General features: G+C 37.4%; 2 protein-coding genes across 2 annotated transcripts in view; both read right to left on the reverse strand.

Annotated features, from left to right (window-relative positions):
- Positions 1 to 15,700, reverse strand: part of LOC115752991 (nodulin-26-like) — a 28,576-nt gene extending 12,876 nt beyond the window's left edge. The window contains exon 1 of the mRNA XM_030691441.2: positions 15,518 to 15,700. The gene's annotated coding sequence lies outside the window, so the exon portion shown is untranslated. The remainder of the gene's footprint in view (positions 1 to 15,517) is intronic.
- LOC115730979 (aquaporin NIP1-1-like) lies at positions 13,021 to 15,524 on the reverse strand. The gene is made up of 5 exons (XM_030661593.2): positions 15,401 to 15,524; positions 14,727 to 14,951; positions 14,026 to 14,223; positions 13,749 to 13,810; positions 13,021 to 13,513 (listed from the first exon to the last, which is right to left on the reverse strand). The coding sequence occupies exons 1-5, from the start codon at positions 15,509 to 15,511 to the stop codon at positions 13,291 to 13,293; spliced, it is 819 nt and encodes a 272-aa protein (XP_030517453.1). The 5' UTR covers positions 15,512 to 15,524; the 3' UTR covers positions 13,021 to 13,290.
- Positions 15,701 to 16,137: the final 437 nt, after the last annotated feature.

The following is a 16,137-nucleotide window of genomic DNA, read 5'->3' on the forward strand; positions in this document are numbered from 1 at the left end:
TACGCCACTGGTAACATTCAGTTCACCGAGGAGCAAATCAACGAAGGCAAGGAGAAGGTCTTCGGCTTGTTCAACGCTCTTGAGGGTTATTTCTAGGCCAACCGTAATGCTTGCTAAGAATGTCAAACGTATGAGGTGATCACCGTCTATTACCACAAGATTGTCGATCTTATCATGATGTCTCTCCTAAAGGGTGTGTGTCTCTTCATGGTTGTTCATTTTTAATCTTGGGTTTATGTTCGGATTAAGGAGCCTCGGGCCCGCCTTGTAGCAAGTCTCCGAGATCGTTCTGTTGTTTTGAGTATTTTGAGAATGGTGTGATGTCAAAAAATAAATACGAAGGAAATCCTCTTTCTATTTTCTTAGTATGCGCGTAATTTATTATTCCTTAATTTGATACGTGAAAACTAAGGAGGGAAAACGTCAACCGTCAAAAAGCAACATGCTCTTTATTTCTAAAATAATTGGTGTCCGCACTATCATTATTTGGATAGTATATGACACCTCAACTAACAATTTATTCTACAAAAGAATAAATCGTTAAGTACTTAGCTTACAAAGAACTGGCTAGGTGTTTGAGGTCCCGTATGCTCGATACTTAAAACTCCAATTCGTTTGCACCTTCTTAATTACAATGTACTGAATAATCGTTATCAATTTCGTGATCAACCCAATTTGCCTACTTAATTAATTATGATTAATACATACTCTTCCAACAACTCTCGTCATTTGGATCAAATGAAATTAGCGCATCCCATGCGAAGTTAATCCAATTATAGACAATATGAAAATGATAGGAGTGTTGTGTTGTACATTTTACAATCTAATTCGTCCACAATTTGTAAAATGAAAACCCATTGACCATTTAGCCGATGCCTTTTTCTTCCCCAACCTTGACCGCTTTCATATGTCGGATTAATTATTTCCTAATCATTCACTCTATAATACAAGTCCTGTTTCTACCATTGAACGAATCCAAATATATAATTATTTATGATTTGTTTTATTTCGTGAAGCCGGTTAGCATTGGTGGGGGAGACCGGCTGCCGGTCGGCACTTATAGTGCCGAACGGACTGCCGGTCGGCACTATAAGTGCCGAGCGGCGATCCGTTCGCACTATAAGTCGGCGGCAGTCCGTTCGGCACTATAAGTGCCGACCGGACTTAGTCCGCCAGGCTTCCCGACCGCTCGGCAGTATGATTGCCGAGCCGAGTGTCGCTCGGCACTATGACTGCCGAGCGACACCTGATTTGGTAAATAAAAAAAGTCAACCCCTGATTTGGTAATTATTTGGTTTTTTACACCTGGTTTGGAAAAAAGCCCGAATATGTCGGAGATTCCTAGTTCAAGCCATCCAACTAATGCTTCAGATGTTGATATCTTTCCTCGACGACGACGAGGAGAAAGCTCGAAAAGATATCCTACGATCGGTTACGTGACCGGTCATTCTACCCGCGCAACATGCACTCCAATTGATTATTGGAAATTTTAATAATTTTATCAGATTATCGGCGGGTCTCTCTCCATAGATCACGTCACATGGTACGATTGCTACACAAAGAACCTTTCGTAAAAATGTCTGCTTCTTGAGTTACCCGCCCAACTCATCAGTTGCATAAGATGTCTCGCGAAAAATGGGAGGATGACCCAAAGTGCATGTTTTAAAAGTATATAATCAATCGAACACCAAATCTGGCTAGAACTAGTCGAGGTGGCCGTCCTGCAACGCCCGAACATGACATGGATAAAATCCGATCTCGCGAAGATCGCTTCAACATGGCATCGGAGCTAAATTCGATTCACTAATTTGTATGGTACTTGACTATCTATGGGAAATCGCCCTATTTGTCATCACAAACCACATACTTTGAAACCATGGCTCAGTTTTAGCGAGGGGCAACTTCGATAAAAACTAGAGATTCCTTTTTGTACTATATTGTCGGTAATATTGATAGAATATTCTGAAAAGCCTCATTTTTGCTCTGTACATCATCGACATGTCCAACTACAATCACCAATAGACAAGTTAAAAAACGTGTTATGGCTAAGATCTTACTATGCTGGGGATTAATCCAATGTGTAACATGGGTGGCGAGAATGTTCCGACTGTGATCCTAATGGAAACAACGTCATCATATTCATGGAGTGCTTCAAAAGAAAGAAGAAACCCTAGGGAAGAAGAGAATCTTTAAACAAATATTAACCTTGCACATGTTGAATCTACTCCCATTGTTATGGAAAATTATCAAAACAATCTTAAACATATTACATTGATGTCAATTCAGTCATAAACATTTCAAATTAGTCAATTTAGTCATACGGACAATTTACCAATATAATACTTTCATCTAATTTTGACTAGAAATCATTGAAGTACATGTCGGTCATCCTACTTGGCACAGCTGACATTAATGTGGATAATTTTTAAAAAAATTTAAATTTTTTATTTTTTCATGTTTTATTATCTTTGCTTTTTCTACTTTCTAGCCAATGACCCTCACCAGACCACTAGAACACGGCAACGACATTGCAGGCCGCGAGCAATGAAGCCCTTGCTTGGACTCATTGAAGCCTTTGCAATCGACAAGGATCATTGGTGATAGTTGCCGACACAATGAAAAGAAGAAAAAATTAAAACATTACAAAAATTGTCCAAGTTAGTGTCAGCCGTACGACATAAGACTACTGGCACCCACATCAGCTATTTTCTACCAAAATTGATCAAAATGACATAATTAGGAAAAGGTTCATGACTAAATTGACTAAATTAAAAAGTTTATGACTAGATTGGCATAAATTCAATTCAATATGTTATGATTTTTTTATAATTTCACCCCATTATTGGAACGGTGTTTTTGAACGTCAAAGATCTTTTTTATCTAGAGAATGATGTACAATTTTAATGTAGTTTAACTCTACAAAATCGACCGCGTCATTCAACATCCTTGCCAAAAAAAAAAAGCAATAAAACAATACGGCTTCGTCAAGAGATGATTTATAAACATTGGTACTCCATTTCGTTAAGTTAATCAAAATATGAGCTTTCCCACTAAATTTGTAGAAATGAAATATGAGTGGAAATCATAAGTGAGAATGTCTAATCCTAAAGCTTGTAGACAAGCAATGTGTGATACATTAACACCTCTCTCGTGTGCAAGCCGAAATAGGAACGACATGCACAAGCAAAATAAGGGCAAAACCTAATCTCATGTAATGTTAGAATGTTTAACCCAAAAACCTAAAAGCTTATAGATGGAGGAAGACCGTGCGTATATAAATAGCATGTTAACCCTATAGACAAATGACGTGGGATGCTTTTATATTATTAACCGTGTTGTACTAACTAATTGGAAATGTTAATTAACAAAATTATCAACTTCGTATTGAACGAACGTAAACTAGCGCTAGGGCAACAATCAATCGGAAAAATGAGACCGAACGGAATTCAGACAACCACATGTTATTTAATTAAGGATAAAACCATCCATCCTAAATATTTACGCAATACGTCTATAAGAATGTCGATTCTGGACATAGCACGAGAACAAGACTCGAATGAGAATGGGTCTGAAAAAGGTTAGCTTGTACAAAAGAACAGATCTATTTCCCTAGAATGGAGCAACGGTAAAGTTGAAATGTCAATGATGAGCTTGGGACGCAACTCGATTTGTCTTACCGTGTTTGGCTTTTTATGCTTGCAACATTATGCTGTCGACCCGATATATAAGACACAGTCAGATTGTATTTTATATATAGCTAATACGAAGTTGACAAGATAAGAAGAGCATCAAATTTATTTTATTACATAGCTTAAAATGGTAAGTAAACAGAGACGATGTCCCTTTCCTTTAATTTTGAAGTTGCATAAGGGCACCATTTGATTTATTTTATTTGATGGAAATTTCTAGAAGCGAAAATTTGCAAATCTATACGTCATATGTGGAATTTTTATTGGTTATCAACAATGAGCTATTGGCTCGGACAACTCGTGCGTGCCATAAAAAGATAAGATGGTGAGGAATCGAGATACACTCCCCTAATCACCTACACCATAACAAATCATCCATGTATGAATAGAAAGTCCATCTCAAAATCATACGGACTGATGCGTGAAATTTAATTGACACGTTGGATGAACAAGCGAAATGAATAAGTTAGAAAATCTAATAAAAACGCTTCAACTCATAAATGGAGGAAGACCATGTATATATAAAAATACATATAAACCACGTTGTCAAGCAATGTGTGTTATTTTAACTGTATATATGAACTTTTGTATGTATTGTTGTGAAGTGCCCAACTTTAATTGGATAAAAAAAGATCGACTAAACCTGCTGTGCTGAAGCCACTTCAAGATGACACCTTACCACTATAAAACCAAACAAAAAAGTTGATGGTGGTAATGGTGGATAGAAAATCCGGGATTATGGGGACGAGACAAAAAGCTTTCATTAAAATATCAGCTATAAAAAAATCTACCCACTGTAACAGAAGATAAAGACATCATAAATACCATAACTTTCTTACAACGCTCATTTGAGTACTATAACTTAAGTGTCATAACTTCTAAAAAATACTCACTTAAGTGCCATGATTTTCAATCAATCACTAAGGGTCTGTTTGGCGGTGATTCTGTTCCCAAAAAATGATTCTGATGAAAATCACTTTTTTTGATTCTGTTCCCTGGATGATTTTTTGAGAATCAAAACGCGTTTGGTAACTGTTTAAAATTTTTGTTCCTGGAACAGAAACGCGTTTGGTAGTTGCACAAAATTTCCGTTCCCAATTTTTCATTTAAATCAAATAATTATATAATCACATTTGATGGCAAAGAGGGAAAATAATCAAATAGTGATTATGGAGCAAAAAAAAAAAAAAGTAACAAAATTTCCGTTCCCAATTCATTTGTCGATTTTTCATGAGTATGCAGTCGTTTATATTGTTTGAAAAGTAATTCGTATTACATTTACAGAATTTGTCTAAATCATTTGTTTATTATTATTTATCGTGACTTTTAGATTGATTACCCAAAAAAAATGAAAGAAAAGCTCCTCATTGTGCAACCGCTTATAGTTTTGCACTCTTGTAATTACACATCGTACAAGCTTACAAGACCTGTAACTCAACTACATTGATTTTTTCTTCACCCGACTTGACAAAATTTTTGTGCGACTCGAAAAATGGAGAAAAAATGGAGATTTAGTTGACGACGCGGAGGGTTGGGTCCAATCTTTAATAATAAAAAAAAAAAGATAAAATTTGAAAAAACATAATAGGAAATAAAAAATAAAACTCAATTAGAATAAAAAATAAAATAGCTAAAAATTTGAAAAAAAAATGCGTATTAGAGGTCCCTTAATATAAAAAATAAATTAGATTTAAAAATTTTCTAAAAACTAATTTTTTAAATATAAATATAAATATAAATTGAATTTAAAAATAGGCTTAAAATTTTACAAAAAAAAAATAATTTTTTTAAAAAAAAAGGGAGGGGAGGGGAAGATCTGATGACGAGAATTTTTTTTCAAAATTTTAGCAATTTTCAATCTAAATTTTTTTAATTATTTTTAAATTATTAAATTAAAAATATAAATATTTTTTATTTCCCCCATTTCTTAAATTTTTAAATTTTTTTATTAAATTTTCCTTAAATAAAATTTTTAATTTAAGAACATTAGTTTTTAGCAATTTTTAAAATTGAATTTTAATTTATTTTAATTTATGTAAAGTTGAAAATCCACGTGGACTTTTTTTTAAAATAATACCATTTTATATTAAAATTTTAATTATAAGTATGATGGATAAGTCATAAGTATATTGTGTAAAAAAGTGATCCCCAAAAGTGTTCCAAAACACCAGAATCATTTTTTTTTTGCTTCTGAAAAGTGGTCCAAAAGTGTTCCCGGGACCGGAATCAAAATCATTTTTTTTTCCATTACCAAACATGTTTCTGATCCTTTTTTGTTTCTGGGAACAGAAAAGGAGGATCAGAATCACCGCCAAACAGACCCTAAGTGCCCTTTTTTTTTTTTTTTTTAAGTTCACCAAAATGCCGGAAATCCGACATGGAATAGCACTTGTGGTGAACATTTTTTAAAAATTATGGCTCCCACGTTATCTAATAAAAATTTCTATGACACTCAAGTGTTCGGAAAAAAAAAATTATGACACTTGAGTAAACACGGTACATAATTTAAGGTACTAAGTGATTGGAGAAAAAGTTATGGCATTCAAGTAAGCGCTATATGAAAAATTACAAGTGCCATAACTTTTGTACAGTACTCACTTGAGTTACATAGCTTTTTTTTCGACCACTTGAGCATTATAACTTATAAAAAACATTCACTTTAGTATTATAACTTTCAATTAAGCACTTAAGTTCAAAAACTTTTTTAAAGCGTAACACTTGTGGTGAACGTTTTCAAATAGTTATAACACTCAAGTGATTGATTGAAAGTTCAATGGCACTTCAGTAATTGAAAAAAAAAAAAAGTTGTGGCACTCAAATAAACTTTGTACATGAGTTATGACACTCAAGTAATCGAAAAATAGTTATTACACTTAAATGAGAACCGTGTAAAAATAATGGCACTTGTGGTGTCTTTTTTTCCTCTATAATACATGAATGGAAACTTTTGTAATTGGGTCTGAGCATCGCCACTTGATGACTCTTTATCCAAGATGCCTCAACATTTTCCTGTGAAAGTGTGAACAAAGATGATCGTCTTACATGGCAAACCGCCACATCAGCAACTTTCGGTGAAAATTTGACCAGAATGAGTATATTGGATTTCGCATAAAGGATTGAGACTAAATTGATAAAATTGAAAAGTTCAGTGTTAAAGTAGCATTTATGCAATAGGTTTAGGAATGATTGGGCAATTTCCTCCACAAAAAAGGGCCTGAAATCATTCTCTATTTTTACACATATTTCATTTTACATATTTTGTTAGGTTAATCCCCATGCTTTGTACGGGTTTTCTATTTAAAAAATTATTGAAGATTTACACTAACAAAGAATCCTCTTATAGCAAATTCAACGTATAGAGGAAAATTGTCTAAAAAGTCCTAAACATATTGTAAGGTGTCTAATTCATTCTTAAATCTTTCAATTGTGTTAATTTAGTCCTAAACCTTTTGACGATTTGCCAATTTAGTCCAAGACATTTTGATAATTACTCAATGTAGTCTATTTACACAATTATCTTAATAATGGTTTAGGACTAAATTAGCAAAATTTTAAAAGGTTTAGGACTAAACTAATATAATTAAAAAGTTTTAAGACTAAATTGGTAAATAGTTAAATGTTTAGGATTAAACTGATACAATTGAAAGATTTATGACTAAATTAGCCATCGTATGACAGGTTTAGGAGTTTTTAGACAATTATCTCGAAAAGTATAGCGCTTGCAGATATATCTATAGTGACAATGACCATGAAAGTTAGTAAATGGAAATAGGTACTATTAAAACCATATAACTCATTACGATAGATGGTAGGGGTGAACGATTACAAGTTCTTTATAAGTTGTACCTGAAACCTACACGTCGGAATCGGTTTCCCATTTTTTGGCACTTGAGATCTATCTTGCATACTTTGGATCGGTTCCGGGGTCTACCTAGGTTCTACATGTATTATTAGTTGAATGATTGTAATGAATTATCATCTTTAATAATCACCATTTGTTGCTACAATCCACTGACCACAACTCATATTTAGACACACGAAGTATATGAAATATTAATAAAGTAAAAGTCTCGGTCGACTCGTAGCTAGATTATGGAAGGCTCTGATACCAAATGTAAGCCACTAAAAACCCTAGAGCGACACCGCAGAATCAACATATCTAGAACATACAACAATATAACGGAGAAAGAAAAGAGTTTGTACACCCGATTTCAAATCCACCTCGCTTTAGGCGGAATCACGATGATCCGAAACTCAAGTTCTTATCATCTATCACCTTCTATATCCCTAGCTCAATAAGACTACCCCTCAACTATGCAAGATCCATATGTGCTCCTTTATGTGAGGTTTTATGAGTTCATTAGGTTAGAGGACGAACTTGAGCACTATTTATGGAAATTCCAGCCATGCCCTCTTATCACAGGCCAGGACTTATTGAGAATCATTATATCTTATCTTATTAGACCAACTTGTGAACGATAAATTAATCCTATAAAATGGTAAATTACAATCTTAATTAATGTAAGCCCACATTAGGAAAATTCTTACACTTTCCTTCCACCTTGGCGACTCCACCCATATATGAATTTCGGCGACTATTTAAGAAGGGCTTGGTTAAATTCCTCTCTCTGTCACGTGCTTAGTCCAATTAAGATTAGAACCCCCAAGCCAGTCCATTCAATTTAATGCAATCTTATGGGCTTAATTAAAATGTTCCTAATATTTATATGCAATTTAACTAATAGTGCTTTTCTAGGAACCCGGTTTGATAACTAATTTTCTATGCAATGAATACTAAATGGGTCGTCAAAATTTAGGTGTCAATAATACATATAATTAGATTTTGCATACCATTCCTTAAAACCTAAAGACAGAGAGGATCAAATGGGAAAATTGTCTGATTAACTTTTCCAAGAGCAATGATGTATAATTTTGGGATAATTTCGCGCCATGCTCAGGGTACATCCATTGAAATAATCCCAAATGATTCTTTTCAAGTTGACAAAATAATCAAACACTAGTAATATGTGTATTTGAGTGTGCAGAACGAACAACCTAGATATAGATAGGCCAAATACAAATAATGTTAGCAATAGGGCGATTAAAAGCATGGAAAGGCTTTGGCTCTACAAAAGGGAACAAGCCATTGGATGGAAAATGTGTCTAAATTTGGAAAGACTGTGGAGAATGAGAACAAGTTGTAAAACAAGGTTGATTGAAACTTGGAGGGACCACTAGAGGGTGAATAACCTATAGAAGATAATCACGTCATTTTGCTTGGAATAACCTCTTTGCCAAAGGTGAAGAGACCGTGAAAAATCTACAAGGAACGTCGTGCAAAAGCAGTACAAGATACAGATAAAGTGAATGGCTCTATGTACGAGCCTCTACGATCCTAGTGGGAATATGCTCACTCTTTATCAATTTAAATTGTGACTTAAGTCTGGGTTTTACAACTATCTTCAAATGTTGGAATCCACTAAAAGCAGTTTGGAGTAAATCAGATCTGTTTTGTGTTTTTCAAATAAGCAAAAGGGATATAAGCGGACACGTTCGTACCACACTAGAACATATTTTACGTACTGTCAAGTAGTCGCGAAAGAAGATTCAAGTTTGCTAGAACAACCAATTCATTCCCTCTTGGTCGTTCATTTTTCCGTGCATTGCTCTCGAGTTTAAGCCAGTTTTATACGTATCGCTTACGTGAATAAACAGGCTTGTACTCTGGGATTTGAAGTAGGCTGAGTTGAGGAGGTCCACCATGGATTTTTGGAATCGATGGGCTTTAACATCAAAATTGTTGGGGCCAATTCGTACAATTGTGCAGTATCGAATTAAGTGTAATATGAACAAATGTGTCGGTTGATCATATCACAACTTGAAACTCAACCACAAAACCTTTATCCCCAGTTCACAGAACACAACGCTTAAGACTATGACCATGTGTGAAAAAATGTGAAAACACATTTACTCATGTATAAACGTGTCAAAAGGTGTCTAAGTATATCCAAAAAGAGATATAGTACGGTAAATGCTTGAACTTTTGCTCATTTTGCAATCAGTACTCAAAAGTATTTTGTGCTCAATCAACTATTTTAACTTTTTGAATTGCGCTGAAAAATGCGAAGCCTCCTTTAAATCAAACTGCCGTAGTTCGCGTACACGGCTAAATATATGTGCTGTTATGCCAACTTAACGTTAAGATAGACTAAAAAATATCGTTTCCCTTTACTTTTACTTTCTTCTTCTTCTTCTTGGTCTTCCTTCTTATTCGTCGCAAAGCCACCATGGGATGTCATTGCCACTAGGGATGATCGGTTCCAGATTGGGCCGGAAACCACCCACAAAGGGTCGGTTCCACAAAATGGGAACCGAAAACTAGGGATGGGCATGATTTGGGTTGGTCCGATTCCCTCAAGAAGCGTGGACCGGAGCGATGGTACCAGTTCCCAATTTCAAAAACTGTGGACCGGGCCGGAGGCACTGGAACCAGTAAAATGAAAATACAAAAGTGAAATAAAAATTAAGAAATCCGAGTTTAACAGGGCAGTTCACATATACATAGGTGGATTAAGGTCAAGAAATTCCGGCCTTGGGAGGCCACATCGACGCCAAGACCCGCAAGGCTTTCGACCAATGCGCCAAGAGAAATGGAGCCCCTGTGTTCTCCTAGACTAGAGTTTGTCTCTTGTTTAGATCAGTGTACTCCTTCAGTTGACTTACAGTGATTCTTCTGATATAGATTACCCGAAGATGTACGTACTAAATCAGTTTTAGTCAGAGCATCTTCCAGCAATCCCACAATGGAAACTTCTTTCTATTTTATTTTTTTTTTGGGTCTAAATAGTCATAAATTCAAGTCCAGGGCACTTCAGTTCTTCAATTTCATGCATGGAATACATGAGTTTCGCCGGTCCGAAGGGGTCAATGGTCTAACTTGATCCCTATCTTAAATACATCAGTCATCTCTTGGTTTTAAAGTATAAAAATAAAAACAAAAATTTGTTGATCTGGGTGGGCGGTCCCTCGGTCTGGCTCCCACTCGAATAGGGAACCAAACTGCCTGGACACTGTTCTACCTTGAGGAACCGGTGACCGGACCAGTGACCTCAAAAACCAGACCAAACTTGTTAGTCCGGTCCAATTCAAGCGGTCCATCTTACTCATTCCTATCAAAAATCACCTGCTGGTTCAATGGATCCACCCGAGAGCCGGCCGGACAGTTCGCTTTTGAGGGAAACAGATTCCTATTCTATAATATGACGAACATGCGGAGAACATACGATAAACATGCCCAAAACAGAACAAACTTATATCACTGATCGAGATACGATCATAAGATGTATTTCTGCCGCAGCAACAGCATATCCTACTATACTAGAATCCTAGCAAAGATGCTTGTTCGGAATGTTGCTAGATTTGGAGATCTTTTGGGAGTTCGCTTGATTGTTTCCGACTCCAGTCTGATCTTGATCTGCTTCTACAGTCCACGTAAATCTGTCAGACCCTCGTTTTACAGCTGCATGATTCTTTCCGTATATATTTCGATCACCAAACAGACATATCAATCAACGAGATCTTCCCCGTAGACAGACATACTAGAATGACTTCGTTATGACAAAGGCATGCACGTAAAGTTGCAGAGTGTAGAAAGGAGATTTCTCAACGGAGGCCATGCATAGAGAGGCGGATCCACGGATGCCCAGCAATGGGAGATGGTTGTGCCTTTCGATATCTATAGAGAGAGATGTGCAACTAATAGCCTTCTGACCACAGATCGAAGAACCGTAAGTGAAGTGCTATGCTAATACTAGGCGCCGGAGAGTTTAGAAGAACATGCAAATTCTGTTACACAAATATTTTTCTTTGAAAACCTAAGTATCTCGCCCCCCTCAATATGGGTGTCACAAAATTTCTTGACTTTTCGACCAAAAAACAAAATTTCTTTGACTTGTCCTCGAGAAGTTAAAACTATGTGATATTCACAGTGTACGTGGGAAAAGATAGTACATAGCACCATTAGAGGTAACAAAATGGGTCTAGAATCCATATTTGACCCATGTTTTATGGTGGTGGGTCGTAAATAGGTTACTTAAGTTTTAAAAGTCGGTTATAAATGAATTCTAAATGAGTTCTAAATGGATCATAAATGAGTCAGCTAAAAAAACTATAAGAAAATTTTTAGAAATATGTTTCTTTAAAAATGTATAAGAAACAATTTTCTCTAAACTGGATTTTAATATTGAAGTATTTTAACAATATAGATCGGGTCGAGTGTGAACCGCTAGATTTGTATAGTATGAAAATTGATCAAAACAGGTTAAATGAGTCAATATGGGTTGAACTATATTTAACCCGATCCGACCAATCCCGTTTGACAATTCTGCACCATAGGTCAGTCGTAAGGGTTATTTTTTGGTTCATCCCTTATTAGAAAAAAAAAAAAAAAAACATCCTTCGACCTTGCATTTGATTGGAGTATTACTAGTTATGGATATCTCCCACACCAAACTTTCCTAGATAAAATATTGTCATATCCGTAACTCGTAACCCACTAGTTAGAAGCAAGGTTCGAGGAAGTTTTCTCCCGCCAGGATGACTGTTTTAGCCCTACTTATCCATTTCAACTCGAAGTCCCTTTCTTCCTTCTACAACATGGAACTTCTTTGCCCTGCTTATCTATTCATTGGGCATGCCATTACATCATCTATCCTTAAAACTTACCTTGGTCGACAATAATTCAACTTGCAATAATTGGACAAGATGTCAATATCTCAGCTGCTATGTCCTCACGGCTGCGAAAGTATAGGGCTGGAAAATTGCCATGAAAGGTGGCACATTCTAAGCACCAAACCCCGCAGTTTCCAATATGATAAGGTCATTTACAAACACGGTTTTGACTCGGGTATATTGACCGATGAATAATTCAGACAGGCAAGAGATCTAAGGAGGGTGATAGATTTGTAATGACAAATTGGTCTTCACAACCACAATCAAGAGATGTAGGGTTCGACTCCAAACTCCTGCACCTCTCCCGATCGCACCGGCTGTGGAGGATTACTAATTAAGTAAATCGGACGATGCCGAGAAGTTCTATAGACCCATAAGCATGGATTGCTCCTTTGGTCTTAGGGGCCACGTGCGCCACATTCTGCGGCAGGAGCTCTGCTCGATGAACATGGACAGGGCAATTAGCATGAATCGACGGAAGTAGTTAAGCTGATAGTTTTAGATTGCTTCTTACTAAAATAAGTAAGTTTAATAAATAAATGATCGTGATCGCTAATCATATAAAAAGTAAAAGAGTTTTACGAAAATGACAATTCATGGAACTAGAAGGCAGATCTGATTTAGCGCATGAAAGGGCAACATGCTAGTAAGGGACCAAGATTTCAAAGGTTGGCCAAAATAGCCGGCGGAAGCTTTAAAACGGCAAGTCATACCTTAACAATCAAGTATGTTTCGCATTGTTATACCTTATAATACATGTGAATGGACCCATTCAAAGATGTCCCATTTCATATACGAAACGTACCAGAATAGTATGACATTGACAAACTGTTTTATTTTTCTCTCTCCCTCCCTCTCTCTCCCTCCTCTCTCACCGGTTGGAGCCGCTTCTCCCGCTGTTTCTCAGGAACGAGCCACTCCGCACGACCTCACGCAAAGGCTTGTCAGTGAACCGGATGGTGTTGTAGACAGCAGCGCCCGATATCGCACCCATGGTCGGGGCGAGTAGGTATATCCATATCCCTCTGTAATTGTTAGAGACAATTGCCGGCCCCAAGCTTCTCACCGGGTTCAACGAGGCTCCGGTGATCGGCCTAATGAATGGAAGAACACAAATTAATGATCAACAACCTCCGCTTTCTTCCAAAGTTGCTTTCTTGCTCAAAGAAAGCTTTGAATCAGAAACAAGACTGAAATGTAATCTCTATCATCTGACCACTTTGGTTTGATCCAGATCCTTGTCTTAGTGTAGACGAATGTGAAATGAGCAAGCATCATCAAGACCTTTTGGAATGAGTTAAAACTATAGAAAAGACAAGTTAACTTTACCCGGTAACCATCACATTGAGCAATACAGTTGCACCCACAGCAAGACCAGCAAGCTCTCCAATCTGAAACAAATCAAACACGAAATGATTAAAGAATGGCCTAATGACTAGTCGTATACCGGACAATTGTCCCTATTGGATTAAACTACAGGACCAAGTCCATGTCATAAACAGCCCATCAAGATAAAGATTTCTTAAAGAGAACATAATTTTGTTTGCTTATTATGACTAATGTGATCAACACATGATGGATAACCAACTCATGAAGTGAAACTCACAGCCCTATTATCAGTGGCGACACCACAGATGACAAACATGAGGTAGAACGTTGCGATGAACTCGACCACGAAGGCTTGCACATCCGACCCAGAAGGCTGCGTCCCGGCGAATTGGTCGTGGATCCCCGTGAACAACAACCGGAGTGTCCCGGCCGCGAGGGTCGCCCCGAGTTGTTGCGCCAACACATAAGCCGGTACCTGAAAGGAGGATCCAAGCATAATTACATCGAGGGAGAAAAAGATAGAAAACAGAGTGGTAAATTGCTCAGTCAACACAGTAGATAGAAGCGATCACCGCTATGTAAGAACCACGCGAGGCTCAGAATTCCCTTTCAAAGCGAGAATTTTACCTTTCTTTAACAACTAAGAGTGCATCAAACATGAGTTTAGATGCCGCCCTAATTTCTACCTAATTTTATTGCCCCGTTCTAGTTCTATCTCCGAAAAAGAAAGTTGCTCTAGAGAGAGAAATTTCAGTCATTTCATGGAAGCTTTCATCCCTTCATAAGCGGTCAAGAATTAACTCTCATAGACTTTGCTGCTTCATGGCGAATTATAAAAAATAGCAAATCGACATTTTTTGCACCTACATATATTCATCCACAGCAAAGCCCATCGACAAAGAAGTGTAAAGAATAACAAAAAGATTTGAGAAAACAAAATTGAATTTTTTATGTGAACTGGAAAATTTCCAAAATTACCTGCTTCCATGGGAATCTCCTGGTGACGGTGAAAGCGATGGTGACGGCGGGATTGACGTGGGCACCGGAGATGTGGCCAATGGTGTAAACAATGACCATCACCGCGAGGCCAAACACGATGGCTATCCCCGGCAGCGTCACCACCTTCTCGTTGTTCTTGTTCACCACCACCGACCCACAACCCGCGAATACCAAGAAGTATGTCCCGACCACCTCCGCTAGCAGCTGCGACCAGCCCAACAAACACGTTAAAGTCAATCCCGCATCGCTCGTCCCTGGTTCTATGGTGGTATTAGCTTGTGCCTACGTTATGTCTGATTAATTGGAGACTACTAATAAGGACAAAATCTTTGGTTTCGGACGTAGGCATGAAACTCCATGTTGATCTTTCGGAGTCAGGGTGGGACAGGACTGCACCAATCCGCACCGCCAAAATGAATTCTGAAAGATCCGAATGTTTCAAAAAAACAGAGCACCCCGATATTTTCTATCATGGGCAGCAGGATGCAAAGGAATTACAGATAAAATGGAGAAGCAAGTACAAAAAAAAAAAAAAAAACTTAAAAAGAAAAGGGGGAAAGAAAGATTTGATTTTTCTTTCTTTTCTGTTGCAGCCCAGGTACGAAAAGTAAAGGAAGGAGACAACATATGAAGAGTCAAGGAGGACTCTTCACCTTTTGGAAGAAAGGCAGAGAGAACCAGCGGCCCGTCTCCTCTTTGATTTTGGGGGTTGGGTTCGTGTCCTTGATGTCCACCTCGACTCCACGGATCCCATCATCAGCCATGGCTCCCTCTCTCTCTATCAGAAGAAAAAGAATCACTCAGAAAGAGAGAAAGAGAGAGATTCACTCCACTGTGATGTCTATGCAGAGACAGAGGATGATGGCAAGCCTATTTATAGGCGAACCCAAGAAACAGAAGCAGAGCTGGTAAAACGGAGACAGTGATTGAGATTTCGCAAATACTGTGACAGCGAGAGGAGACGTCAGGACATCATTTGTTTCCTCTCTTGGTTTTCTTTTTGGGGGGTTTGTTTATGGTTTGATTTTTTTTTTTTTTGGGTGTTTACTTTGGTTTCTTTAGGGAGACTTTGAAGATATCGTTGGAAAAGGTGACATGTTAACGGATGAGCTCCTTCTCTCTTCATTGTTTTTAAGCAAAAGTGAGCACTAAATTACTGTATCAATATGTTAGGAATTGAAAATTTTTAATCTTTTATATTTTTTAATAGTTTTTATGCTTTTTATTGTACTTCTTAATATTTTATTTTCTTTCTTTCTTCTTTTGCCGGTCGCCGGCCACAGTGAGCGACGAGCCTCGCCAATGCCTTGCTTGAGGCCGACAAGGCTCGAGCTTGCCGGCCTTAGGCAAGCGGCTATGGTTGGCCGTCAGCCATCACCATGGCCGGCAA

The sequence above is a fragment of the Rhodamnia argentea genome, chromosome 9 (genome assembly GCF_020921035.1).
Source record: "Rhodamnia argentea isolate NSW1041297 chromosome 9, ASM2092103v1, whole genome shotgun sequence".
Classification (NCBI taxonomy): domain Eukaryota; kingdom Viridiplantae; phylum Streptophyta; class Magnoliopsida; order Myrtales; family Myrtaceae; genus Rhodamnia; species Rhodamnia argentea.